The following is a 27,135-nucleotide window of genomic DNA, read 5'->3' as shown; positions in this document are numbered from 1 at the left end:
TTATGTTTTCTCGCCACTTCCGTGGTTATTTTGACCAAAAAACCGTCCTAAAAGGTGTCATTTTTCAATGAAATGCCAAATTTTCAACCACGAATAACTCAAAAAATATTGAACAATTTTATCTTAGAATTAGATTATCTAGCCACTTTTGTTATTTTGACCAAAAAAATTTCCTCCCCCGAGAAGGGTTGGGAACCACCCCCAAGATAAAAGCGCACATCGGCAGAGGGTAGACTTTGAATTAGGAGATAAGTAGAGACTATTCCCAAAATATCATTGAAATTCATGCAGTAGGATAGAATTCGGAGGTAATATCCTGTTTTAGCTGTCATTGACTAGCGTATTTTGTTTTGACGTTTGATGAAGAAGAATCAACTTTCAAATAAGATATTTCTCCGCTTTTATTCGGATTAAAAGCACTATAAACCTACCATTATTTTTTTTTATAAGAATGATCTGTTTGTTAAAATACATACTTTTCGTTGAAATGATCCATCTGAAATTTCGTTGAAAGATCTGTTTTGTTAAAAAAAATTGTTTTTTTTTAATTGACTTATTTACATTAAAAAGAGTCGAAAAGTATTGACTTTTAGAAAATAGTCATTGACTGAAATAATACTGGGTGTCGCTTTCATTTTACCCGATTAAACTCTTTGTCTTCGGGATATATTCCTTCATCATTTTTTTATATTTTGTTCTCAGACGTGGAATTGGAAATTTGTGATAGCCCATTGGCAAGAAGTCCCGAGGTAAGCCATGGTTCGGCCCTATGCATGCCCAACATTCTATGCTTCAAGGTATGCACGTACCCAGATAGCGAGTTTTTTTTAATAGATTTTATTTTCAGTGTTCGTACGTTGTTTGAGTAAATACAGTACTAAACAGTTTTTTATTCTAATGAATATAGAAAAGTGTAAAAATATAAAATAGGTACTTTATTTTAAGAATGTAGAGTGGATCATAAATGTTTTGTTTTCATGTTTTAGTGATTACCCCAACATTTTGTGTTCTATATATCCAATTTTTAAAATTCTTATTTATTCAATTATTTCTTATATTTCTCTCTCCCTACAGAGCACAAGTCCGTCCCTGGCCTCCCTCAGCATCCGCTTCCACGTCTCTGTCCCTGGCTGCTCTCTTCCAGTTATCCACCCTCAACATCTCTTTAAGGAGACATCTTCAAAAGACATCTTCAAAAAAGGAGACAAATCTTACCCGGAGAATTACAGAGGGATTAACTTATTAAACACAACATTAAAATTAACAACAAAAGTGATAACAAACAAATTGAATGAAATTATAACATTAGCAGAAGAAACACAAGGTTTTAGGTCGGGAAGGTCATGCACTGACGCTATATTTATAATGAGGCAAGTTCAAGAGAAATCGTTGGAATACAACAAACCGGCATATTTATGTTTCGTGGACCTTAAGAAAGCATTTGACAGGGTCCCATTAAAGGACGTTATCCACTTGTTATACTCGAGAGAGGTACCTCGGGGAATAATTGAAACGATAGAAAACATCTACCAGAACAACACAATAAAAGTAAAAGTGGAAGATGAACTAACTGACCCAATTGAAGCCGGCAATGGGATAAGACAGGAGGATTCCTTGAGTCCTTTATTGATCAACCTGATCATGGACGAAATAATAAAAAAAGTAAGAATTAAAAAAGGATACCAAATGGGAGAAAAACAACTTAAAATAATCTGCTATGCGGACGATGCAATACTAATCTCTCAAAGTGAAAATGATTTACAACGTATGATGCACCAATTCAACATAATCGCCAGAAAATTTAACATGTTGATTTCCTTAAAAAAAGACAAAATGCATGGTTATAACAGCAGATCCAATAAGATGTAAATTGGAGCTGGAAGGTCAGATAATAGAACAAGTGATGGAGTTTAAATACCTAGGCATCACACTATCTAGCTACGGAAGGCTCGAAACAGAAGTGGAAGATCAAGTGAATAGAGCAAACAGAGCCGCACGTTGCCTGAATGACACAATATGGAGAAATAAAAATATGGGAAAAGATATGAAAGGCAGAATTTACAAAACATTCATCAGACCAATAATGACATACGAGGCAGAAACACGACCCGACACAGAGAAAACAAAAAGATTGCTCGAAACAGCGGAGATGAAAACCGTTCGAAAAATCGATGGTAAGACTCTATGGGACAGAGCTAGAAGTACCGATATACGACGGAGATGCAAGCTGGATAACAATAATAACTGGGTAAGAAACAGAAGAATAGAATGGCATATGACCACATAAGCCGAATGGCAAAAAAAATAGGGTAGTCAGGACAGCGAGAGACGGTTCCCCAATAGGAAGACGATCAGTGGGAAGACCACGAAAACGATGGAACGACAAGTTACTAGAGGCACATTGAAAAAACAGACAGTCATGTCTATACAAAAAGAAGAAGAAGAATATCTCTTTAGCATCGGTTCTCACTTCGTCTATCCACCTCTTCTTGGTCTTTCTACTGGCCGATGTCCCACCATAACTCCACTAAACTTTCTACTAGGTGCTGTTATTTCTTATCAAATATATTATGTGCAAAGGAACTATTAAACATTCCTATGTAATTCAGCTTAGAAAACACAGGTTTACAAAAAAAAAATTTGACTATTTGACGAAACCATGATCAGGGGGTTTTTGGGGTCGCTGGTCGCGAATCCGGGGTTGGCTGACCTCTATCACGTCAGGTGGAGATAATTTCAAGGTCAAGTCAAGATAAATCGAGAATCGCTATGAAAAAGTATATTAGGAGGTTTTTGGAGTCGCTGATCACGAATCCGGGGTCCGCTGACCTCTCTCACGTCTAACTCAAGCTCATTTCAAGGTAAAAAATAAAGATAAATCGACATAATCGCTCTGAAAAAGTATATTAGGGGTCGCTGATCACAAAAGTGAGGTCCGTTGAGCTCTACCACGTCAGGTAAAGGTCATGTCAAGGTCAAATTTGGACAAGTCCACAAAACTGATTTGGCAGTGAAATTACGTTTACCTGACATGGTAGAGCTTAACGGACCCCAGTTTTGTGATCAGCGACCCCAAAACCCCCTGATATACTTTTTCAGGGAGATTGTATCGATTTTTCTTTATTTGACCTTGAAATGATCTTGAGGTAGACATGAGGGAGGTCAGCGGACTCAGAATTCGTGATCAGCGACCCCAAAAACCTCCTAATATACTTTTTCAGAGCGATTGTCGATTTATCTTGATTTAACCTTGAAATGACCTTTACCTGACGTGACAGAGGTCAGCAGACCCCGGATTCGTGATCAGCGACCCCAAAAACCCCCTAGTCATATGGTTTCGTCAAATAGTCCAATTTTTTTTTTTCTAAACCTGTGTAATCAATGTTGCAAGAAGAGTATTTTTATTTTGTTCTAATTCCGTCCCTTCTAACATTCCATGTTTTATTTTTCGTGATTTTATTTTTAATCGATCAAAATCCAGACAAAATCTTCAGATAATCCATCTCCGCAAAATCTTGAATAATTCTATTGTTCTTTTCCTTTGGTACGCTCTTCTGGCTTTGTTTCTTCCTTTTATTACTTCTTTTAGCTCGTTCAGAATTATTGCTCTGTTGTTCGTAAATTCTTTTGGTATCTTGTTTTCCATTCCTTCATGAATTTTTCTCGTGATGTATTCTATTTGTCTTTCCATTTCTTCTGTGGATTCAAATTCTCTTTTTATAACAGTCTTTATCTTTTTAATTTTATATTGCACCTCTTACTAATTCTATTAATTTTTTTAAATTGTTTATTTTATATTTTTACATTTACCGTTAAGTACAAGATTCAATTATATTATTTTAAATATTTAGAGTTTTTTTTATACTGCTAGTATAACATTTAAGGAAACAAGGTTTAAATCGGATACAGGAAATATAGATTGCAATAAAAATAGGAACGTTTTAGAAGAATGTTGGAATGAAATATAAATGTTGAAACAAAAATATTCAGCTTAGGTGAACCGAAGAACTTAAATAGTTTCTATGCTAGCATAAAAATTACCACCTTCATACACACACGAAAGGGTTACAGTACAGCGGATCATCTTCTTACAGTCAGAACGCTAATAGAGAAAGCCAATGAACCAAGCCACTTGAACTTATACATTGACTTCGTTGATTATGAATGAAAAGGCACTCAATTCCATAGAACTTTGGGCAATAGAGAGAGCTATGAACAACTGCAGGATAGATTCTCGATACAGAATGCTCATACATAATATTTATAAGAAAGCTACAATGAAAATACAAATAGATAAGAAAACCAAAGCTATACCAATCAACAGAGGAGTTCGCCAGGGAGACGTTATTTCACCAAAGCTGTTCACACTGGGACTTGAAGAGGTGTTCAAAGACATTAACTGGGTAGATAAAGGAATACATGTTAATGGAAGAAAACTGAGTCGTTTGAGATATATGCTGACGACATTGTAATATTCGCTACAAGTTTCGAAGAATTACAGACCATGATGACGCAACTATTTCAAGCTTCGGAAAAAGTAGGTCTTGAGATGAACTTGGAAAAAACAAAAGTAATGACGAATACACCAAACATTACAAAAATAACGTTGAATGACATAGATTTCGAAACAGTAAGCGAATACATCTACCTGGGACAGATAATGAAAGTTAACAAAGAAAATCAAACTGCCGAAATTACTAGAAGAATAAGGTTAGCGTGGGCAGGATTTGGAAAACTGAGGTGGATCTTGAAAAACACTAAAATAGAACAATATTTGAGAACCAGAGTTTACGATCAGTGTATCCTCCCTATACTTACGTATGGTTCACAGACGTGGACACTCACCAAGGCTAATATGGATAAAATAGTAAAGGCACAGAGAGCGATGGAAAGATAATGCTCGGGGTGAGGCTCATAGACAAAAAAACAAATACATGGATTAGAAGCAAAACCAAAGTAAAAGACGCAGGAGAACCTGCTGCCAAATTAAAATGGAGCTTCGCAGGACACAATGCCCTACTGAAGGATAAAAGATGGAATCACGAAATGCAACAATGGAGACCGTGGTTAGGAAGAAGAAGTAGAGGAAGGCCACAAATGAGATGGGCCGATGACATAAAGAAGTTTGGAGGACACAACTGGAAACAGGTGGCGCAAAATAGACAACGCTGGATTGAATACTGAAGGCTGAAAAAGAAGAAGAAGAAGAAGACACACACATATACGCGTACAACCCCAGTATCGGGGGACATGTTCCAGTGGAACAGTGGGACCCACTTGTCCGAATATCAAACCGGTCACATGTAATGGAGTGGTACATATCTGACCCCCCCCCCCCCCCCCAAGCTATACCACCACCCATCACAGGAAATAACGAATGGGGAGGTTTTGTACTGAACGTTAGTTGGGAGATTTACTAAAGATTAATGCTTTTTAACAACTGAACACGAACACTTGTGTGGCTCTTTTTTTATGCAAAATGTGTTATTCTCGTATCAATAATTAATTATTCCTTTAATTTGGAAATATGGAAAATATCTTAAAAAATGAAATCATCGTTGTGAGCTTTGTTTCTATAAATGTTTTTTTTTTGTGGTGATTGGTACGGATATATTGTTTTATTAGTTTCCTAAACAGAACGAAGGTATTTTATTTAATATTTAACAATATCAAGTAAACTAAAAAATATCTCATATTCAAACTCATTTATTAAAAATGTGATTGTTTTTAATTTTTTACGTTTAACTTTTACACTCCTGTAAAAATTACTACTCAGAATTATACAAAAACACTACAAAATATACGTCAGTCTCAGAGGACAAGAAACATGCAATCAGAGAAGTAGAAGTAATCATTTTACGAGCAGAAGTAGAGAATGCTCTCAACCAACTAAGAAACATAAAAAAAAACAGAGATCGATGGCATACTAGCGAAGACTCTAAAAGCAATTGGCGAGATTGGCGTAGATATAATACTGAATATATGCAATATGATATGGGTCACAGGTCACCCTGATGGGGGGTCCGGACAAATAATCCCCGGACAAATAATCCCGGACAAAAAACCCCCACAAATTATCCCTGGACAAAAAATCCCCGAACAAAAAATCCCTGGACAAAAAATCCCCACAAAGAATCCCGGACAAATAATTCCCACAATTTTTTTTGTACAAGATATCCCCACAAAAAATCCCCAAGAAATATTTGCTGCCGAATAGTTCTCTAAAAGTTTTCCCGAAATTTTACCAAATTTCGAATTCCAATTCCATGGCGAAAATTTCAAATTTTACATGATAGGCCAGGAACCGAAGCTTTTCACCTCGCAATTTTTACAGAATAAATCGATTTGCTTGAAAATTTGAGAATAAGTAGTGGATAGTCCAAGGATCAAAATCTATATGATTCCGAAAGGCGCTTTTACCATGGGGGTGGTTTCCACCCCATCTCGGGGGTGGAAATTTTTTATTATACTTTAATCGCAAAAGTTGATAAAAACATTCATTCTAAGCAAAAAATGTTCTATACATTTTTTTGATAAAATTAATAGTTTTCGATTTATTCGTTATCGAAAGTGTTAGTTTTGTATAGAAAAATCAATGTTTTTCGATATTACAATTCACTCAATTTTTGCCGTAGAAAAATTGTTTTCAAACTAAGTTGTTGGGAATTAAATAACCTACAATTTTATATCGAAACATTTTTTCGTATCTCTGATGCTAATCTTTCTATTCTGAAGAAAATCATTTTTTACCAAACTACAAAAATTCTTTATTCGCTTTTAACTCCAATTTTTTAAAAACGAATCATTCTAAGCCAGTCTAACTTCTAGAATCTATTAATAATACATAAATAAATAAGAATTAATAAGGCCAATCACCAAAAACACCGCCAAGTTACATTATTATGCTTCCAATTAGATTTCTCCTTTTTTTTTTTTCAAAAAAATATATTGATTTTTTAACCGTAACTTTTTTGTTTTTTATCTTAGAAAGTTTGGTAAAAAAATAATTTTGTAGATTTTTACAATCGGAAAAATGAAAGAATACTCATGAACGAACATATAAAACACGCTGTATTTTCCTGTCACCGTGTCACAAAAAAATTGCCCAGCGGAAGTACATGTAATAATAATTATTACATGTACTTGCGCTGGCCAATTTTGTGTGTGACACGGTGACAGCAAAATACAGTGTGTTTTATATGTTCGTTCATGGGTATTCTTTCATTTTTCCTACTGTACAAGATCTATAAGTCTATTAATATTAAATCTTTTTAAAATCCTCAGTCGCAAAAAGCGGTGACTTTGAAAGGGTTGGTAAAGGGGGATTTTGCATGTTATTACAAGTTTTAATTGTCAATAGCTCACTCAATTTTTGCCGTAGAAAAAATTTTTGCAAACCAGGTTCTTGAGAATTAAATAAGCTACAATTTCATATTGAAACATTTTTTCGTATCTCTGATGCTAATTTTGCTATTCTGAGGAAGAGGTCATTTTTTTCCAAACTACAAAAATTCGTTATTCGCTTTTAACTCGCATTTTTTTAAAAACTAATCATTCTAAGCCGGTCAAACTTCTTGAATATATTAATAATACATAAGTAAAAAAGATCAAATAAGGTTAATGACTAATTTTAATTAGGGTGGTAATTACGGGGTTGCTTGCAATCACTTTTTCGCTGAAAAAAATGGGGACTGACATTCTTTTCATTATAAGTCACTTTTTGAGATAGAGACTTTTTTTATTTCTGGTGATAGACATTTTTAAGTATTTTAAATTAGTTTGAACAAGTTGTCCTCGAAAAATGCATAGTTTTCCCGTCTTTTGACTTTGAAACTACAATATTTAACATTTGACGAAGAAGAGCCAACATATAATAAAGTATAGCTCGATTACTATTGGTCCAAAAGGAAATTTAAAAAAACGATTTTGTTTATTTTTTCAAAATGTACACTTTTGTTAAGAAAGGTTGCGTTGATAAAACGAAAACTTTTGGAGTTATTAGTCGAGAACTTATTAAAAACATTGATTTTTTCGATATAAAACTAACACTATCGATAGCGAATAAATCGAAAACAATCAATTTCATCAAAAAAATGTATAGAACCTTTTTTGCTTAGAGTGAACGTTTTTACCAACTTTTGGGATTAAAGTATAATGAAAAATTTCCACCCCCGAGATGGGGTGCAAAATCACCCCCATGGTAAACGCGCCTTTCGGCATGATATAGATTTTGATTCTTGGAGTATCCACTACGTGTTCTCAAATTTTCAAGAAAATCGATCCATTCTGTAAAAATTGCGAGGTTTTGTCCTATTTTAAGCTTCATTACTTGGACTGTGACAAAAAATGTGATTTTTGAAAAAAACTCACTCTTTTGTCATGTAAAATTTGTAGTTTTCGAGATTGAATTGGAATTCGAAATTTGGTAATCGAAATTACAATTCATGCTTAATCTTAGTTGCTATTCATTATTTTCGTGCCGAAAAAGGTTTCATGGCGATTACTGTTTATAACTATCATGCACTGAGAAAAAACATTTGCATCGATTGCATTCACAGAAATACTTTTAGAGTCAGCGAATATTTCTTGGGCATATTTTGACCGGGATTTTTTGTGGGGATATTTTGTCCAAAAAAATTTGTGGGGATTATTTGTCAGGTTTTTTTGTGGGGATTTTTTGTCCGGGGATTTTTAGTCCAGGGATAATTTGTGGGGATTTTTTGTCCGGGGATTATTTTTTGTCCTACCTTCCCCTGATGGTTGGTGTGAATCAACCTTTATTGATTACGATTATACCAAAATTTTTTGCAAGTTATATGTTACATTTACTTTCATAACCTTCGTTCAGTTTAGCTAGAGAAATATGTATAATTAATAGCTCGAAAGAAGTAAAGCAGTTGTACTTCAGTCGCCAAACACGAAAATGCCACTGAACCTCTAAAAATCATACGAAGAAGCTGAATTTTGCTGAGAATGTAAATTTTACCCCCTAAAACCACTCTCTTAAGAGGAAACAGTAGCGATCAACAGGTAGCAAAAACGCGTTCCAAGATTGCGGCTGTAATTTTGAATATTTTTTTGAGATATTTGGCACACGTATTCGTAATATTCGCGGTGTGCAAGTACTTGGAAGGGAAACGAGAAACGACCGTGCGCGAGTCGCGGAGAAATATTGCAACTATCTTAAATAATTCATATTGTCAATTGAAATTGTTAAATTGACGTATATTTCATACCTTCTGTCATTGAAGCAGAAAAATAATATTTGCTCCACAATATTGATATGATATGCAATTATTATATAAAGGTAAAATTTAATTAATTTTATTTTGCTTGCAGTACTGCATTTTAATAACTAATTTTATTTACTACATACAATTGTTTACGTTTGCATAACATAACCTGCATCTTATTTTTTCTTCTTATTATTTTTTTGGACTATGGCCTTGATAATTATCCAGCAACCATGACTAATATAATTGGCCAATATAATTAAAAGTGCGAATAAAAGTACAGAGCGTAGAAATAGAGGTCGCTTTGCCGAACTTGCACGGTCCCAATAATAAAGAATGGCAGTACAGAACCCAATTTGAAAAATATATTAATATGTGGAAATTACTCTGTAATTAAATACAATATTAAAAAACGAGCCTGTACCGCCATTAAGAAGAACAAAAAATACACTTTCTTAAAATAAACTTTTTTATCCGAGGCCTAGGCATCGGATAAAAAAGTTTATTTGAAAAAAGTGTATTTTTTTGTTCTTTTTAATGGCGGTACAGGCTCGTTTTTTTTTTAATATTGTATTTAATTACAGAGTAATTTCCACATATTAACATATTTTTCAAATTGGGCTCTGTGCCGCCATTCTTTATTATATTATGAATACGTGTGCCAAATATCTCGAAAAAATATTCAAAATTACAGCCGCAATCTTGGAACGCGTTTTCGCTACCTGTTGATCGCTACTGTTTCCTCTTAAGGGAAAAAACAGAAAACATCGATTTAGAAATTTAACAGCTTTATAGAAACCTCTTCATATGCGAAAATTGCATACGAAGACTGCACTCTTCATATTTAAATGGCATTTTGATTCTTGTCAATAGGACAGTCTAATAAAAAGATATCGAATTTTTTTGCGTTGAGTTGATATAAATTTTATTTAAGAAATTGATTTCATGCACATAGCTGACATTTAAAATCGCCGGTCGATTCAAACGTTGTTTCTGAGAGCGGTTAATTCTACACAAAAAGTGCTAACAAGCATTTTGGTTCAAAATCATCTCGGCTACATTTTTTGTTTCAAACATTTTTTCTACGGCGCGGCGTACAGATTCTTCCGTTTTTCCTCCTACGAAGGGGAGTTTTAGTGAGAAGCCGGGGGGTAGGTAGTAGTGGCAAACATTTTTGCATCTATTTTGGCATCTCAAAATTGACATTCCCAGCAAAATTCAGCTTGGTCGTATTATTTTTAGAGGTTGAGTGGTATTTTCGTCTTTGAAGATCGAAGTGTATACGAAGGCCATTCGTAAAATAAATAAGATTCCCATTCATTTTAAAAATAGACAGCTTCATTTTTGTTTTTAGTGTGCATCATTTTAAAACTTACGCTATTTTTCTACATAATCGCCGTTTCTGTCCAGACATTTTTGCAGACGATGCTCAAACTTTTCTATCCCCATGTTATAGAACTCTACAGCCAAACCTTTGAGAAATCAGGTAACCTCTTCCTTATGTCCAAGTGTTTCTTTAATCTTGGGACTAAGTGATAATCACTTGGTCTTAGGTTTCGGACTGTAGTGGGGTTGGGGCTTAATGACCAAGCCAAAATCTCTCAGCAGTTATTCAGTTTGATGTGAGCCTCACTTCACTGGTCAATCCAATCCAAAAATTCTTCCTTGTTGTCTTCACATTGTTGCAAAAACTGCTGGGCCCACTCTACACGATGTTATTTGTGATTTTCTGTAAGTAGACGCGGTATCCACCGCGCACGCACTTTGTGATAGCCTTATTATCTCATGAATTGGGGTGTGGGAAGTCTCAGCAATAAGCAAACAAAGGTCGTTAATGGTGAACCTTTGATCTTCAAGCAATTCTTTCAACTTTTTCGACAATTTCGTCTGAAACGGAAGGCCTTTCGCTCCAATCTTCATCGTACATTTCTATTCGGCCTCTACTGAATTCAATTTTGAACATATATGCATTTAAAAACGTATCACAGCACGAATTTCGCATCTGGGGGTAAAAGCTATCGGGAGCTCCATCTTCGAAGACTGCTAGGCCGTCACTGAGCAATGCAGCTTGGTGAGAGCGGTGGGGAGAGAGAGGGAGAGTTGATGCATAATTTGAAGTGATTGATTTCTTTCTCAGCGGCATAGGGTTTTTTTACGAATGGCCCTCGTAACAGAAATAGATAGAAGAAATAGACGTAACATCAATATATTTAAAATGTACAACATAATTCATAATAAATTCGTATATTATCCTGCTTTGCTAGAGATTCAAATTTTAACTTAAAAATTGTAGCCGTATTTTGAAAAATGACTTGTGTAAGTAGCTTGGTGGTTTTGTTTGTGTACTGTTTGGGTACATTTTTATTTTACATTTTTTTAATTGTTGCATAGTAAAAGTTGAGGCTTAGTTTTACCAGATGTTTATTTTTTATTGTGTTTTGAGATGTGCGTTTTATCTTTGCAAAAATTACAGTAAATTTAGCAAATGTTATGTTTTTATGTTTCAGAACAACAGATCTAAACAAGGAAATCAGGAACCTAGGATAAGCAATATTTCGTATAAAAAACCTTCAATATCTGTAAATTCCAATACATCTACTGCCTCAGGTCTGTACAATTAACCGAAACCTATGTGGGTAGTAGTGTTTCAAGGTTTATGTCTGTTCGTAGAAAAATTTTAGGTCTTTTTTTACATATTATAAAAAGTAAAGATTCATTTTTTTATGGTAGCTCTTGTTACCAGTAATTATTTCTGTTTAGCGAGGTCGATTTAAATGCTTGCGTAATAAACTCCGAAATACTGGGGAATTACGAGCAAATAAAACGCCAAATTATTATAGAGTGTGCATAAAGTGAGCTTAAATAAATATTGAACGAATCGAGCAACCTGGAAAAGTAAGATCGTTGCGTTATTATTCTAACCTAGTTATTAAAAACATCTTTAAAATTACTAACAAGTAGCTCTTGTTACCAGTAATTATTTCTGTTTAAACGAGGTCGATTTAAATCCTTGCGTAATAAACTCCGAAATACTGGGGAATTACGAGCAAATAAAACGCCAAATTATTATAGAGTATGCATAAAGTGAGCTTAAATAAATATTGAACGAGTCGAGCAACCTGGAAAAATAAGATCGTTGCGTTATTATTCTAACCTAGTTATTAAAAACATCTGTAAAATTACTAACAACTGGGACAAAATAATAATTGTCATTGAAGTTTTTATCACTGATAGGTCGTCAAGGTCCGATGGGTAGATTAGTATTTGGCTTCTTTCCGCAGTGCTAATTACAGAAGAATTGGAGAAGAAAACTTTGCAGGCCTTTGAGATGTTGATGTATTGACGAGTATTGCGGATAAGTTAGGTTGATCGAATAAGAAATACAATAGTTTTACATCGGATGAAATAGAACACAGAAACAACTAAAACAATAAATATTCGAAAGTCAGATAAAGAAATAATATTTCGGCCATGTAATGGGCCATACAGGGAGATATAACCTTCTACATCTCATAATACAGGGCAAGATTACACCGCTAATCTGTTTAGAATTGCCGTAAACAAAATTATTATTACGAATAAACAAACAAACTCAATTTGTATTTAGCAGCCTCGTGACGTAATTCCGAATAAAAATCAAGTCATAGTGTTAAATAAATAAAGAAATCGGTGGTTAAAATCCTATGAATACACATAAAATTGAAACGGAAGGCGTGGTAGAAATCGACGAAGAGAATAAACGGAAGACAGGAGAATAAGATTACAGCTTCTGAAGAAGCAAAAAACAAAGAGACCACCACAGAAAAATTAAGACGATGAAGACAAATATACAAATGCAGTTACGAATAAAACTATAAAACAATTTACGGGAAAAAGGACAAATATTGATCAACAAAATAAAGCAAGGGGGAAAGGAACAAGCCGAACATAATGAGAACGAGGAAAGATATCAGAATTTGAAAAGAAAAGTAAAGCAACTGCAGGAAAAGAATCGTACACATAGAGAAATATAGTAAGAAGCCAGAGCACAAGTAAAAGTGAAATTAGGAATGCCACAAAGTTTGTTATAGAAACAGAAATAATGATAAAGAAACAGAGATATTGAAAAACGAATAAGTTAAAAACCACAACGAATACATTTACATAAACAATGACTTAACAATGAAAGAAAAATAATTACCGAAACAAATATGCAGTGCAGGGAAAGAAGAAAGAGGAAACGGAAAAATGGCAAAAACAGGATACAAAAAGTTAACAGTAGGCTGTAAGGAATGGAGATCTTTCTAAGAGCAAGAGCAGCTATACGAAATAAAAAGGGGATGCTCCACAAGAGAGGTAAAAAAATGGAAAATAACTGACAAAATACCAAGTAGAGCAACTGTAAAATAAAAAGGCGCAAAATAGAAGACACCTTCTGTCCAAAAAACATTTTTTGAAATTTTGAGTGACACAAAATAAAAGCACAATGTTTTGCAGAAATAAAGATGATAAGTTTCTAGGAAAGCAGACAGAAAAATTAAAATTTTTGTTTTTTACGTGATAAAAAAATTCTTCTAATAATTTATTTTTATCTTACTCATTCATATTGACCTTTCGGTACATATACATTTTACAGTAGATGACTTTAAAATTATGTCAATATGTTTGAGTTTTTTTCCTGGGGAAGATAGTTCATTCTATTACTTCAACTTAAGAATTCTTGTCAGAAAAATCATAGCATCTGATTTGTCTTTTTAAAAACGCACCCATATGCAATGATAATAAAATTTTCCTGTTAGTTATCCCATAGTAAGTCATGAGGAAAAAACTATCCCGATATGGTTTCTCCTCTAAGAACAATTTTAACGAATTTTCGTTAGAAGTAATTTTGGCTGTATCGTATAAGAATTTAATGATTCCCTTTTAATATCGATATGATTTGATTTGCAATTTAGATATCTGTTGGTGTGTGTTGATTTTCTATACACCTGAGTGTCATATCCAGTATCCTTCTTTAATATCAAAAAAGGTATCTTTCTTTAATCCAGAAAAGGTATTGTGTTATTATATACCTTTTCCATGGTAAATGTTATCGTCTCTTTATCGTTTATATTATCAGGAATATATCCAACAACTCTGATCCATGAGGCCATCGCCATCCTGTGGGTTTTAAATTTTGTTTAGAAATATTTGTTTGGAAATCTTCTATAAATATATTAGCTAATATTGAAGATAAAGCAGAGCCCATTGCTAGACCAAAATTTTGTTTATATGTTTATAGAAATCATTATTTTGTTGAAAATGTGTATGTACCTACTGATTGATGATACATATACTGATTATATTGGAGAACGATTTCCGAAGTGATCAAAATAAATTTATTTTAAAGTAATATTGTGGTTTATTCCCAATAAAAAATAGTAAATTGCATTAAGATGTCACAAGAAAATAGCTTCAGGACAATATTAAGTATATCATATTCATAAATTATTGCTATCATTTACTGCTTTCTAATATGATGCTTTTTAACGTATTAATGTAAATAATGAAATTTTAATAATTATGTTAATAAATTAATACAAAGTTTGTATTTTAGGCCTGGATACCGAGTACCAAAAAAGCTTATTAATAGCAAGCTGAAAATTTGTTAATAGCTTAACGGTGTCTAGTCGGACAAACTTTGATGTACGGGAACACTGGAACAGGGAAAGTTTTAATTGTGGAACAGGTTTCGAACGTCATATTACGAAAACGTCCCATGTATTTTGTCGGACAGAACTTCCAATTGGTTTGTTACCCTTTCATTAAACTAGCATGCAAAAATCAGACTGCTATTTACCACCAATATAATTGCGGTCATTTAACATGTTCTCGGTGTCGGACTTATTAAAATGCCCAACATATTTGTCGGACAAACATTTTCTTCATATACTTTATAAAATTTGCTATTGAATAAACTTAAAAACAACCTGCTAGTTTTCACAATGATAAACATGTCAAGATGACACGTTCCACAATTAAAACTTCCCCTGTTCCAGTGTTCCCATACATCAAAGTTTGTCCGATTAGACACCGTTAAGCTATTAACAAATTTTCAGCTTGCTATTAATAAACTTTTTTTTGGTATGCGGGATCCAGGCCTATTTGTATTTGTCTCTAACAAAATTTGTAATTTAACCAAAAACAGACACCAACCTTGAACATATAGAGAATTACACCGTTAGAACCAGCATGCCAGCATGATCTAGACATACGACATACTCTCATGTACCGATTCATTTTTTCTTCGAACACATCATTATGTTTTTGTTTTCCTTTAGCTTCATCAGACTCAAGCCGAAAGTGTCCTTCTTACCTTATAGGCGTTCATAGGAAATGTGTCAGACAAGAAACGTATTTTCTATCGCAGCAAAAGAGCAAACCTAGTCTATTCGGAATGCCTCTCCTACTGGGATTCAATGGAAGGAGCTCCTGCCAAAGCCTTTACGAAGAAGTATGGAATCAAGTGACTAGATTGTTAAGTCCTTTACCTCAAAGTGACCAACCAAACCATGCTACTGACTGGTAAGTTGTTTTATCTATATTTGGCTTGCTTCAAATAATATCTATAGGCGATTTGCTAGGTAAACTATTGGGAAGTAAAGTTAATGTGACGGAGAACTTTTCCTAGTGACAAATGTAGTATGTTCTTTAATGGTAAAATATTGCAAAACCTCTAAATTTTAAAGAACCGCTTGGATTGACAGGAAATTTGGCATACACATAGCTAACAAGTCAAAGAATAAAAGTGATATTGTGCCGATATGTGCTTTTGCCCTGGGGTGGTTTTCACCCCCTGTTGGGGGGTGAAAAAAGTCCGGAAATGGATAAACTGACTAATTTTAAGTAACTTTTGTTCTATAGTTTTTTCACTAAGTCAATACTTTTAGAGTTATTTGCCAGTGAATATGTTCATTTTGTCAACAAAATAACCACGCTTTTAGACGGTTTTTCGCAAATAACTCAAATAATAAGTATTTTGTCGAAAAAACATTCTTAGCAAAAATATAGCCTGTAAAAAATTTAAAAAAATGGTGTATATATCACGTCTCTACACATAGTAGAAGCAGAGTTATAGCTAATGAAAAATAGGTTCATATTCGTCAAATTCCAAATGGAATACTTTAACGTGAAATAACCAAAAATGAAGCACATTTTTGGGAAAACTCATTACAACTTATTTAAAGCGTTTAAAAAAAGCTTCATTTTTGTTTTATAAAAAAATTTCTAGCATCAAAAGTAAACAAGTTACGCTCAAAATAAAGTTAGTCCATTTTTTTTGGTAAAAAAATCGGGAAAATCACCCCCTAATTAGTATCTCAAATGAACGTAATCGTTACGACTTCACAAGTTTCTTGACTCGTGTATGTATTGTTTATATCAGTTCAAAGTCCTTATTTTTGAAAGGGCTGTAGTTAAAAAGGATTGAACGAGTCACTGATCATGAATGTATGCAAATTTAGAAACACCAAAAATCTTAATCAATTTTTGTCTAACTGAAAAACAAAAAAATACATGATATTCAGAAAAGCAATGCTGACTTTTTTGTTTTTCGAAATTTTTGGTGTCTCTAACAATTTTTAGGTTATTTTGAAAAAAAAGCATATTTTTCAAAATTAAAATTTTTAAAAATTTTACTTTAAAACTAATTTTTTTCGAAAATAAGCACTTTGAATCGATGAAACTTACAGATCATATAAACACAACATAAGTAAAATAATTTGTGGAGCGGTAACGATTAATTTCATTTGAGTTGCTAATTAGGGAGTGGTCTTCCCGATTTTTTTTTTTGCCAAAACAAAAGGGACCAACTTTATTTTGAGCGTAACTTGCTTAAATTTAATGCTAGAAACTTTTTATAAAAACAGAAATAAAGCTTTTTTAAACACTTTAAAAAAGTTATAATGGGTTTTCCCCAAAAACTGCTTAATTTTTTGGATATTTCACGTCGAAATATTTTATTTAAAATTTGGTGAATATGAATCTATTTTTCATTGACTATAACTCTGGTTCTACCAGGTCCAGAGACCTAACGCGTACAACATTTTTTTTACTTTTTTACAGGCTACAGTTTTTTTTTTCGACAAAATACTTACTTTTTTAAATTATTTGCGAAAAACCGTCTAAAAATGTGGTTTTTTTGTTGAAAAATTAACATATTCACTCGCGAATAACTCGAAAAGTGTTGACTTGGCGAAAAAGCTCTATAGAACAAAAGTTACTTAAAATTAGTCAGTTTACTTATTTCTGGACTTATTTTGGACATATATTTTTTCACCCCCAAGAGGGGTGAAAGTCACCCCCAGAGCAAAATCACACATCGGCACAATATCACTTTTTTTCTTTGACGTGTAAGCTATGCGTATGCCAAATTTCATGTCATTCCACGCTGTTCTTTAAAATTTAGAGCAAAAACCGTGAATGAATGTACTAATGGTTAAAGTAAAACATTGTAACATTGAAAATTTACAATTCCATTTATTCGGTAAGATAGGATAGAAATTGCCAGATGTGGGTGTTATATCTTGCATTGGTCCATACTTGAAGATGCTCTTATATTTCTTGCTTTGTCGTACTAAGCTGAGGACGAACAAACGGATCCACAAAATATTCTTTTTTCTTTTGAAGATCTGAAGAGCAAAGTCTTCGCATTTGAGTTTCTGAATTTGCAATGAGTTTCTTTTTGAACTTCTTATAAGACCCAGTAGAACTTGAATCCTTAAACTTTTCGACAACAAGTTCTAATGCAGCGAACCCATCCTGAACTGCTTTAATATCAAAAAACCCTGAAATCCTTTATAAAAGGTATATTTGTTAAAATCCCTATACAGGGCTACATCATAAAACAAACAGAACTAGTTTTCAATCGGTTGACCGATCATCATCAGTGTTTCTTGAATCAAACATGCTAACCACCAAAGTAAAAATATTAGGGTAAAAACCCTTTAAAATTAATCCCTCATAGGAACATATAAAAATGATGTGACTTTACACATGGATGTACAAAATATCCAATGTTTCACGCTCGAGATACCATTGAGCTAAATTTGACTTGTTCACATCATGGCTGTGTGGAAGCAAGTCCTTGCTTGCTTTCACACACTCACTTGCTTGGTTAGCATGTTTGATTCAAGAAACACTGATGATGATCGGTCAACCGATTGAAAACTAGTTCTGTTTGTTTTATGATGTAGCCCGGTATAGGGATTCACGGTTCCCGGGAAGGGGGGTTATCGTGGGAGGTCTTGTCACTGGGAATTTTCCGGCGTCAACTTATTTCTTAATGATTCTTTAGTCAAAATTCACTGAGAGCGAAATCGCAGCACGTTCTTTTTTTTAATTAAGCACGAAATGCATTTTTTCTGCACAAATTCCGTAAGCATTTTACATCGTTTGAAATTCATATTGTATTACCAATATTTTTTTTCTTTTAAAAACCATAAGAAGTAGTTTTGGTGACATTAATACATTAGCCTGAATTTTTTCAGATTTTTCTGACTACTCTAAGACCACTTTTTGAGGCTTTGAAAATGATGTTTTCATTTTTTAACAGTTTTAAACGCTTTTGAGATAGTGCTCTTTTCCCGGGTGTGAGAATATAAATATACTTTATTCAATTTAATGATATTATTAGTATATTATATAAAGACAAAATACAAGATTAAATTATGCGCCAATTTAAAAAATTAACTATAAGAGAGGTATGAATTTTTGCATTACAGATGTTACAGGTATAAATTCAATAACCATGCCGAATTCAACAAAAAATTAGTGCCGTACAAAGGTATAATGGAACGTATATTTAAAAAGGCATTATAATGTCACAATAATATTATTATTTAAAAAAAAATATTTTCTTTTTCAGTACAAAAAATATTGTAACACTTTGTTAATTTATTATACATCTAATATCTCTAATAATTGTTAATATATATCTGCATATTTATTTATATAATAAATAAATAATATAATATCCTAATATTATAATTATGTACGAGTATGTTATCGAATTTCTACCTGTAACATCTATAGTGCAAAAATATGTATCTCACTTATATACTCTCGGACAAAAATATTGCATATGCATGTGGAATGAAATTTTTTGTGCTGCTATCCTTAGCCCCCCTGTACATAGGAATAGGATTTATTTTCCGAATGCCAAGTATCACATAAATACTATAATCGAATTTAAATCCGATCTGGGCTATATACTGGCCAATATAATTTTTAAATTGAATCTCATCAAGATAAGTATTCACTATGCTAACGACAAGAAGAAGTGCATTAACACCAAAATGACATACCCAATATGGCTTTTAAATGGCAAAACATGATCTTTTAAAATGTTTTCAATGTACATATCAGTTGGCATTCGCCTATTCACCTTCACGTGTTCGGTATGTCCTTTCAAAGCAATACCGCTCCGTAGCACTATGTCGCCACCACCAAAACTAACGTTCTGTATGAGGTTACAACTGACATACTATTCGCCAACTCTTCTGTAGACGAAGTCTTGTAAATCTTGCTTCCATATGGTGAACGGTATGCCAGATGTAACCTCATACAGAGGGTTAATTTTGGTGGTGGCGGCATATTGCTATGGAGTGGTATTTCTTGGTAAGGAAATACTGAACTTGTGGAGGTGATTGGGTGAATGACAGCTGTACATTAAAAACATTTTAGAAGATCATGTTTTGCCATTTACCAGCCATATTGGATAACAAATTCGTGTACCATGACGCAGGTCTTAATGTCGGTAGAATAGTGAATACTTACCTTAATGAGGTTCAATTTAAAAATTATATTGGCCACCATATAGCCCACATTAAATTTAAATCCGATTATACCATTTATATGAAACATTAAAACATCGGATTCTGAAAAGAAATCCTATTTCTATGACACTGGGGGCAGCACAATTTTTTTTATTTCACACGTTAATTTCAAAATGTGCAAAATTTTTGTCCGTGAGTGTATATTAGTTTGTTTTTCAAATTGGCGCCTAATTTAAGCTTGTATTTTGTGTTTATATGTATACTAATAATATCATTAAATTGAATAAAGTATATTTATATACTCACACCCGGAAAAAGAGCACTGTCTCAAAAGCGTTTAAAACTGTTACGAAAGTGAAAAAATCATTTTCAAAGCCTCAAAAAGTAGTCTTAGAGTAGTCAGAAAAATCTGAAAAAATTCAGGCTAATGTATTAAGATCCCAAAAACCACTTCTGATAGTTTTTGAAAGAAAAAAAAATGGGAAATACAATATGAATTTCAAAAGATGTAAAATACTTACGGAATTTGTGCAGAAAAAATGCATTTCGCGCTTAATTAAAAAAAGAACGTGCTGCGATTTCGCTTTCAGTGAATTTTGACTAAAGAATCATTAAGAAATAAGTTGACGCCGGAAAATTCCCAGTGAAAAGACCTCCCACGATAACCCCCCTTCCCGGGAACCGTGCGATTTTAACAAATATACCTTTTATAAAGGATTTCATGGTTTTTTGTAATGAATGGTATACAGCCAACTAGAGGAAATTTTTTCCTCGTGGATGCTTTAATATCCTTTTCTGATAAAAAAGGGCGATTCTCAAATGACGGAACTATCACCAGCACTATAAAACCGCAATGCAGATGACAAACTTTTCCTTATTTCGTCTACGGTCCCAGTCGCTACAACTCTTAGGGCCGGTTGTTCGAACGCTAATCAAAAATGATCATTATCAAATATTTAATTACTGTCACAACTGTCAATGTCAACTTTGATTGGGTTACTGAAAACATAATTATTGATTACAATTATGAAATTAACTAATCTCATAATTATAATCAATTATGTTTTCAGCAACCCAACCAAAGTTGACATTGACAGTTGTGACAGTAATTAAATATTTGATAGTGATCATTGTTGATTAGCGTTCGAACAACCGGCCCTAATTTTTGAATTCGTACGCAAATTCATCCTAACTCAATCTATTTATTTCCATTTTGAGGTCAGACATTTTTTGATTCTATCACTATCATTTACTAGGTAACATTAATGTTGTGGAAGTGCACTATAATAAATAAATAACCGTTAGTTGTTGTTTATTTGGGTTTATATGACTATATAAACAACAACTAACGGTTATTTATTTATTATAGTAATTATTAATTATTATTTATATACAGGGTGTCCCGAAAAGATTGGTCATAAATTATACCACAGATTCTGGGGTCAAAAATAGGTTGATTGAACCTCACTTACCTTTATACAATAGTGCACACAAAAAAAGGTACAGCCCTTTGAAGTTACAAAATGGAAATCGATTTTTTTCCATATATCGAAAACTCTTAGAGATTTTTTATTGAAAATGGGCATGTGGCATTCTTATGGCAGCAACATCTTAAATAAAAATTAAAGTGAAATTTGTGCACCCCATAAAGGGGTTTTGTTCCCTTAAACCCCCCAAACTTTTGTGTATGTTCCAATTAAATTATTATTGTGACACCATTAGTGAAACACACTGTTTTTAAAACTTTTTTGCCTCCTAGTACTTTTTCGATAAGCCACTGTTTATCGAGATATTTTGAATATTTGTCGAATCCACCACATATTTGTATATGGTTAAGTGCGATTAAAGAGGCCTGTTAATAATCTGAAAATTTATTTATAATTTACATTTTTAGTTATATTTTGAAATAGAAGCCACATATTGATAAATGGTGACTTATCAAAAAAAGACTAAGAGGCAAAAAAGTTTTAAAAACACTGTGTTTAACTAATGGTACCAAAATAATAGTTCAGTTGGAACGTTTACAAACATTTGGGGGGTTTCAAGGAACAAAACCCCCATAATTTTTTTTATGTAAATATATTAAAAAATAAGCCGCATCTCGATAAAAACTGGCTTATCGAAAAAATACTAAGGGGCAAAAAAGTTTTAAAAACGTTGTGATTAACTAATCGTACCACAATAATGAATTAATTGGAACGTACACAAAAGTTTGGGGGGGGGGGGGGGGGGTTAAGGGAACAAAACCCCCATAAAATTTTTATGGGGTGGACAAATTTCACTATAATTTTGTTTTAAGATGTTCCTACCATAAGAGTGATACATGTCCTTTTTCAATAAAAAATCTCTAATAGTTTTCGATATATTGAAAAAAATCCATTGTCATTTTGTAGCTTCAAAGGGCTGTAACTTTTTTTATGAGCACATTTGTACTAAGGTAAGTTAGGTTCAATCGAACTATTTTTGACCCCAGAATGTGCGGTATAATTTATGACCAATCTTTTCGGGACACCCTGTATAACCGTTAGTTACAACGTTTAAATAATCAAACACTGTTCACACTGTAACTTCACAGTTAAATTTTCTTGCAGTTTTTCTTCTATTCTGGTTTCTCTTTTCTGAACTGGCCCCACGTTAGGCGCCATGATACAACAACTCTCTACGCATGCGCGGACGCAAGTTGATACACCGACTGTCGGAAGACAGCAAAGGCGTGACCCGTTTGCTCAAATGGGGATGGGGGGGATTCGTTGAGACTTCTTTTATAAATACTAATTTATGATTGTATTTAGAAATGATAAAGGCGTTACTATAGATCATCATAAAATGTTTTGAGCATTGGCTGACTGCCGCATTGACTACACTACCGTTATATTGGCTTGATTAATAGTATCTACGAAACTGGTACAGCTTGTGTCCTACTTCATGAAGATACCAAAATGTTTCGAATAGGAGGAGGAATTAGATAGGGTGATACTATCTCCCCAATTACTATGCATATAAAATATTTTGTTTAAAATATTCTTTGCTAATTATTACTTATTTTTTAGTGATGACTCTTTAGGCTACGAATTCCCATTCACGTTAAAGGCTGTTCTCCAGGGCGGACAAATTTGCGCCATTTGTCATTGGACGCAATTTTGTAGAGGTTGCATCATCCCCTGCTCAGAGGAACTTCTTGTAAACTTGTGTTCATCTAGTCTAAACAACATGTGTATTTCGATTGATTGGGACCCGACTGCATTACATCTCAGATATCAGACTAGCAGAGAAAAGGTAAGTTGGTAGTAATAGTGTCAATGTTTTTAATTGTACAATTTACTTTTGACTCCAAAAGTTTTGGTAGACAAAATCAAGTGTTGATAAATACGAATTTTTTTCCTCTTGATATAACTGCACCAAGCGTTCTCCTCTTTCATTTAGTTTTCCTAAACAGAATTTTCCAATAAGAGAGTACTTTCTGATCCCGCATTTACAATGGTGTCACTTTGCAAGCGATTTCTTTAATATGACTGCTTCGCCATTTTGATGTTACTCGTCATTCGTTCCAGAATAACATATCTGATGATATCTTCTTCTTCTTCCTTCTCGTATGTAGGCTTTAAAGCCTGTTTTTTCTTCAATATTAGCCTCCTAAATTGTTTAAGTTATCGCACCATCATTTTCTTGGTTTGCCAATACTTCTTCGTCCATTTGGAGACTTATCTCGTGCTATTCGTACTATCCTATCCTCTGCCATTCTACTAATGTGTTCGTTCCACTCCTGTTTCCGTTTTGTCATACATCCATTTATGTCTTCTACATTGCATGATCTTCTTATGTTTTCATCAATCAATTGATGATATCAATCTTGAGAATTGTAGTGTGCATCGTTTGGCCACTTTGTTTCCCAGACTCGTTAACACATAGATATCGACCCATTGCATGTAAAGGATTTCTTGTTTTGACTGTCGTTTTAACATTCCATTTGTATATCTTGATTTTTATTTTCGCTTTTCGGATTTCGCTTGTTGCCGACCGAAGAAGTCATGATGTTCCTCTGTCGTATCTTGGGTTTCAAATCCATAATCACTAACTGTTTTATTTCTTTTTTTAGACGTGGTTGGAGCACGAATCAGTAGGCACATGTAGAAAATTACACGCTGAACCAATCGACCTGGACTATTGTCTCAGAGCTTTTACATCGGAAGAGAGGTTGGAAACTAAGTATCATTGTAGCAGTTGCCAAGATCATCAACCAGCAACCAAAAAGATGCAAATTTGGAGGTTACCACCGATACTGGTAAGTTTTATATTGCTACAGATATATAGTGGGGGGCAAAATTATGGAATAAACTAATTTTTTGGAGAATGGTCGATTTTGGAGACAAATCCCGAAACAGATCGATTTTTATTTTTAAATTATAGTTTTTTGACGTAATAGATTATTTCATACTAGTGACGTTATCCATCTGAGCGTGATGACGTAATCGATAATTTTTTAGATGAGAATAGGGGTCGTATGCTAGCTCATTCTTTATACAGAGTGGCCAAAAAATATTTAATTTTTGAATTATGTATGTAAGTCCAAAAATTGATTTTTTAAGATTTTTTGGGGTTATGATTGAAAATTATTCTCTGTAATCTTCTCTTTCCAACTATATGCTAGAAAATATCCATGGGTACAAAATTATTTTTTGTTTTTGAACGTCTGCACTCAATTTGCCGGTACCGGTCAACGGTGTAACCAGGATTATCAAGTAAAGGGAGAGGGGGGTACCTACAACTACTGGAGGGTCTCCTGGGGGTATGGAATACCGCCCATTTAAGCTCAAAGTACATCCTAATGGGGTGTTAAAACCCCCAAACTCCCCCTGCTTACACCACTAGTACCGGTAGCTTTCTTTATCGCCTATTAGAGTGTTTTAGGTCGAAAGAAACTTTCATGGTTGCGTAATATTAGACAATGGTGTGGTTCCACGGTAGAAGAATTATATTTCGCGCAGCAGCCGATAGAGAGGGGTTTCAGGAACTTGTAAACATGATGACGGCCAACGTTTGAATACGGACACGGCACCTGAAGAAGAAAAGTGTTTTATGTTTTTGCGATTTCCCGAATACTAGGTTTTTTAGTTTTTGATGTCAAATATCTCTGAATCCTTAGATGATAGAAGGTCCAAATTTTTACAGTAGTTGTAGATAGATAATATCAAAACCCGGGTAAAGTTTTATTGAAAAATGTACAAAACAAGTAAAATAAAATCTAAACTCTTTTCGGTTTTTTTGTTTGGGTGTTTTAAAAATTTTTAAAATAAATGTTTCTTTCACTTTTACTTTACAAAAATCTACGCGTGACTAAACAAGGGAGAGATTAAATGTCCAGCAAACGACGGCACTGTTGCCAGATTTACCTTTTTCCTTTTAGCGGGAATTTTAAAATTAGTCTAATGCCACTTTGGTTTTAAAAGAGAGTTCTGTATTCTTAAATTTATAACCTTACTTTTACAAGTAATTAGGATTATTTTATTTACATGTAAATATTGAAACAAGTATTGTATTGTGTCATAATTTAAAACTCATGTTGCAGTATTTTGAAAAAAAAATGAAGCTCAAAAGAAATATACTTATACAGTACAAATTATTTTTTAATGGGAATGGAAATTTACGATTTCAAAGGTGAAAATGTGTTGGGATAGTATAGATGGACACTTTTTTATTTTAGTATTAAGTGGTTACATAATTATTCAGAATATTAATAAAATTACTAGTAATTTGAATTAGTTTTAATATGCATTATAATAGTATTAATTTTCATCATGTATCTGGCTAAATAGCTAAGCGCTAAAGCCGCAAAATAAAAAAAATTGAAAAAAACATTCTTAGTGGCCTAGCACCTTTACTTTGCCTGGGGGCGAGGCGAGTTAATAAATTCTATTTTCTTATTGCAGTCATTTTGTGACGGCTTAAGAAGTTACATAAATGATGTCTTTAGGCTGTGAAATTTTAACCTTAGAAAGACATCTTTATGACTTATATTTACATGATATAGGGCTTTTCACTCAGTCATTTGTTTCGAGCTTTTTTCATGTGTTGTCTAATATTAATATATCTATGTCATATGTTATTGACATTGCCAATGATACAAACCAAAGACGTATGACGTAGATACATTAATATTATGTGACACTTGACCGAAGCTCGAAACAAATGACAATCGATGAAAAGCCCTATTGGCGTCTGCATATCAGAATCCGGTAATACTATATTATTTATCTATGATCAGGATATTGCTGGGTGTACACAAGTAAACAACACTCTTTTGATTAAAAGGTTTATTTCATTAAATCAAAACTTACATGGATACAATTTAAATAAGATATTTTTTCTATTTAAGGCAATATAATATAAGATATTTATTTTAGTATAACTCTCCTACATTAACAAGCTTTAACACATTCAGTGGCCATGACGTATGGGTAGCATCACGAAGGTTTTACAGAAGGTACTGACGACACATAAGTTATGTGAGTAGTACTGTGTTAGAGATGTGCACCAAACATGTTGATCTGGTCATGCACAGAGACTTATACTATAATATGTTATATCTCATATTGCTCACTATTGTAATGAGTGAGCCTGCATACACGAACTATAATATATTATTATGGTTCTGTGTATGCAGGCTCACTCATTACTACTGTAGTGAACAATACGAGATGTAATATTATGAGATATACCTATTATATATTATGGTATAGCTCTCCATGAGTGTCAAGTTTTAAACTTAACTGATAACAACTAATGGATACCCTTTTATCCAAAATTTTATGAAAATTTTGAATGGTCATATTGGTATTAATTCCACAACCCCTTCCTATAACAATAGGCCCATTGTTGGATGTTATTGCAGTAGTTCTACTGGAAATACTTACTAAAATTTATGTATCTGCATCACTTAGAAGTCTACCCAAGAAGCTATTAATACTCTCTAAACCATCATTAATACATCTTGTATACATAATAGGATTTTTTTCAGAATCAGATATTTGATTAAGATTTACTTACCATGCCCTATCTATGTGCCAGACACTTAACAGTCTATTAGGAGCAATACCCATTACATTTGACGA

At 33.3% G+C, this 27,135-nt stretch overlaps 1 protein-coding gene across 3 annotated transcripts in view; it reads left to right on the top strand.

Annotated features, from left to right (window-relative positions):
* LOC126879484 (ubiquitin carboxyl-terminal hydrolase 32) overlaps positions 1 to 27,135 on the top strand; it is a 249,433-nt gene that overhangs the window by 201,227 nt on the left and 21,071 nt on the right. For 2 of the 3 annotated variants that reach the window (XM_050642522.1, XM_050642521.1), the window contains exons 15-19: positions 703 to 797; positions 11,741 to 11,840; positions 15,533 to 15,776; positions 23,077 to 23,302; positions 24,123 to 24,308. In XM_050642522.1, coding sequence (XP_050498479.1) covers positions 703 to 797; positions 11,741 to 11,840; positions 15,533 to 15,776; positions 23,077 to 23,302; positions 24,123 to 24,308 — 851 coding nt within the window. The remainder of the gene's footprint in view (positions 1 to 702; positions 798 to 11,740; positions 11,841 to 15,532; positions 15,777 to 23,076; positions 23,303 to 24,122; positions 24,309 to 27,135) is intronic. The other variant, XM_050642523.1, reaches the window with a different exon arrangement.

The sequence above is a fragment of the Diabrotica virgifera genome, chromosome 2, assembly GCF_917563875.1.
Source record: "Diabrotica virgifera virgifera chromosome 2, PGI_DIABVI_V3a".
Taxonomy (NCBI): Eukaryota; Metazoa; Arthropoda; class Insecta; order Coleoptera; family Chrysomelidae; genus Diabrotica; species Diabrotica virgifera.
The sequence above is the reverse complement of the archived record's forward strand: the minus strand, read 5'-3'. Positions and strand labels throughout refer to the sequence as shown.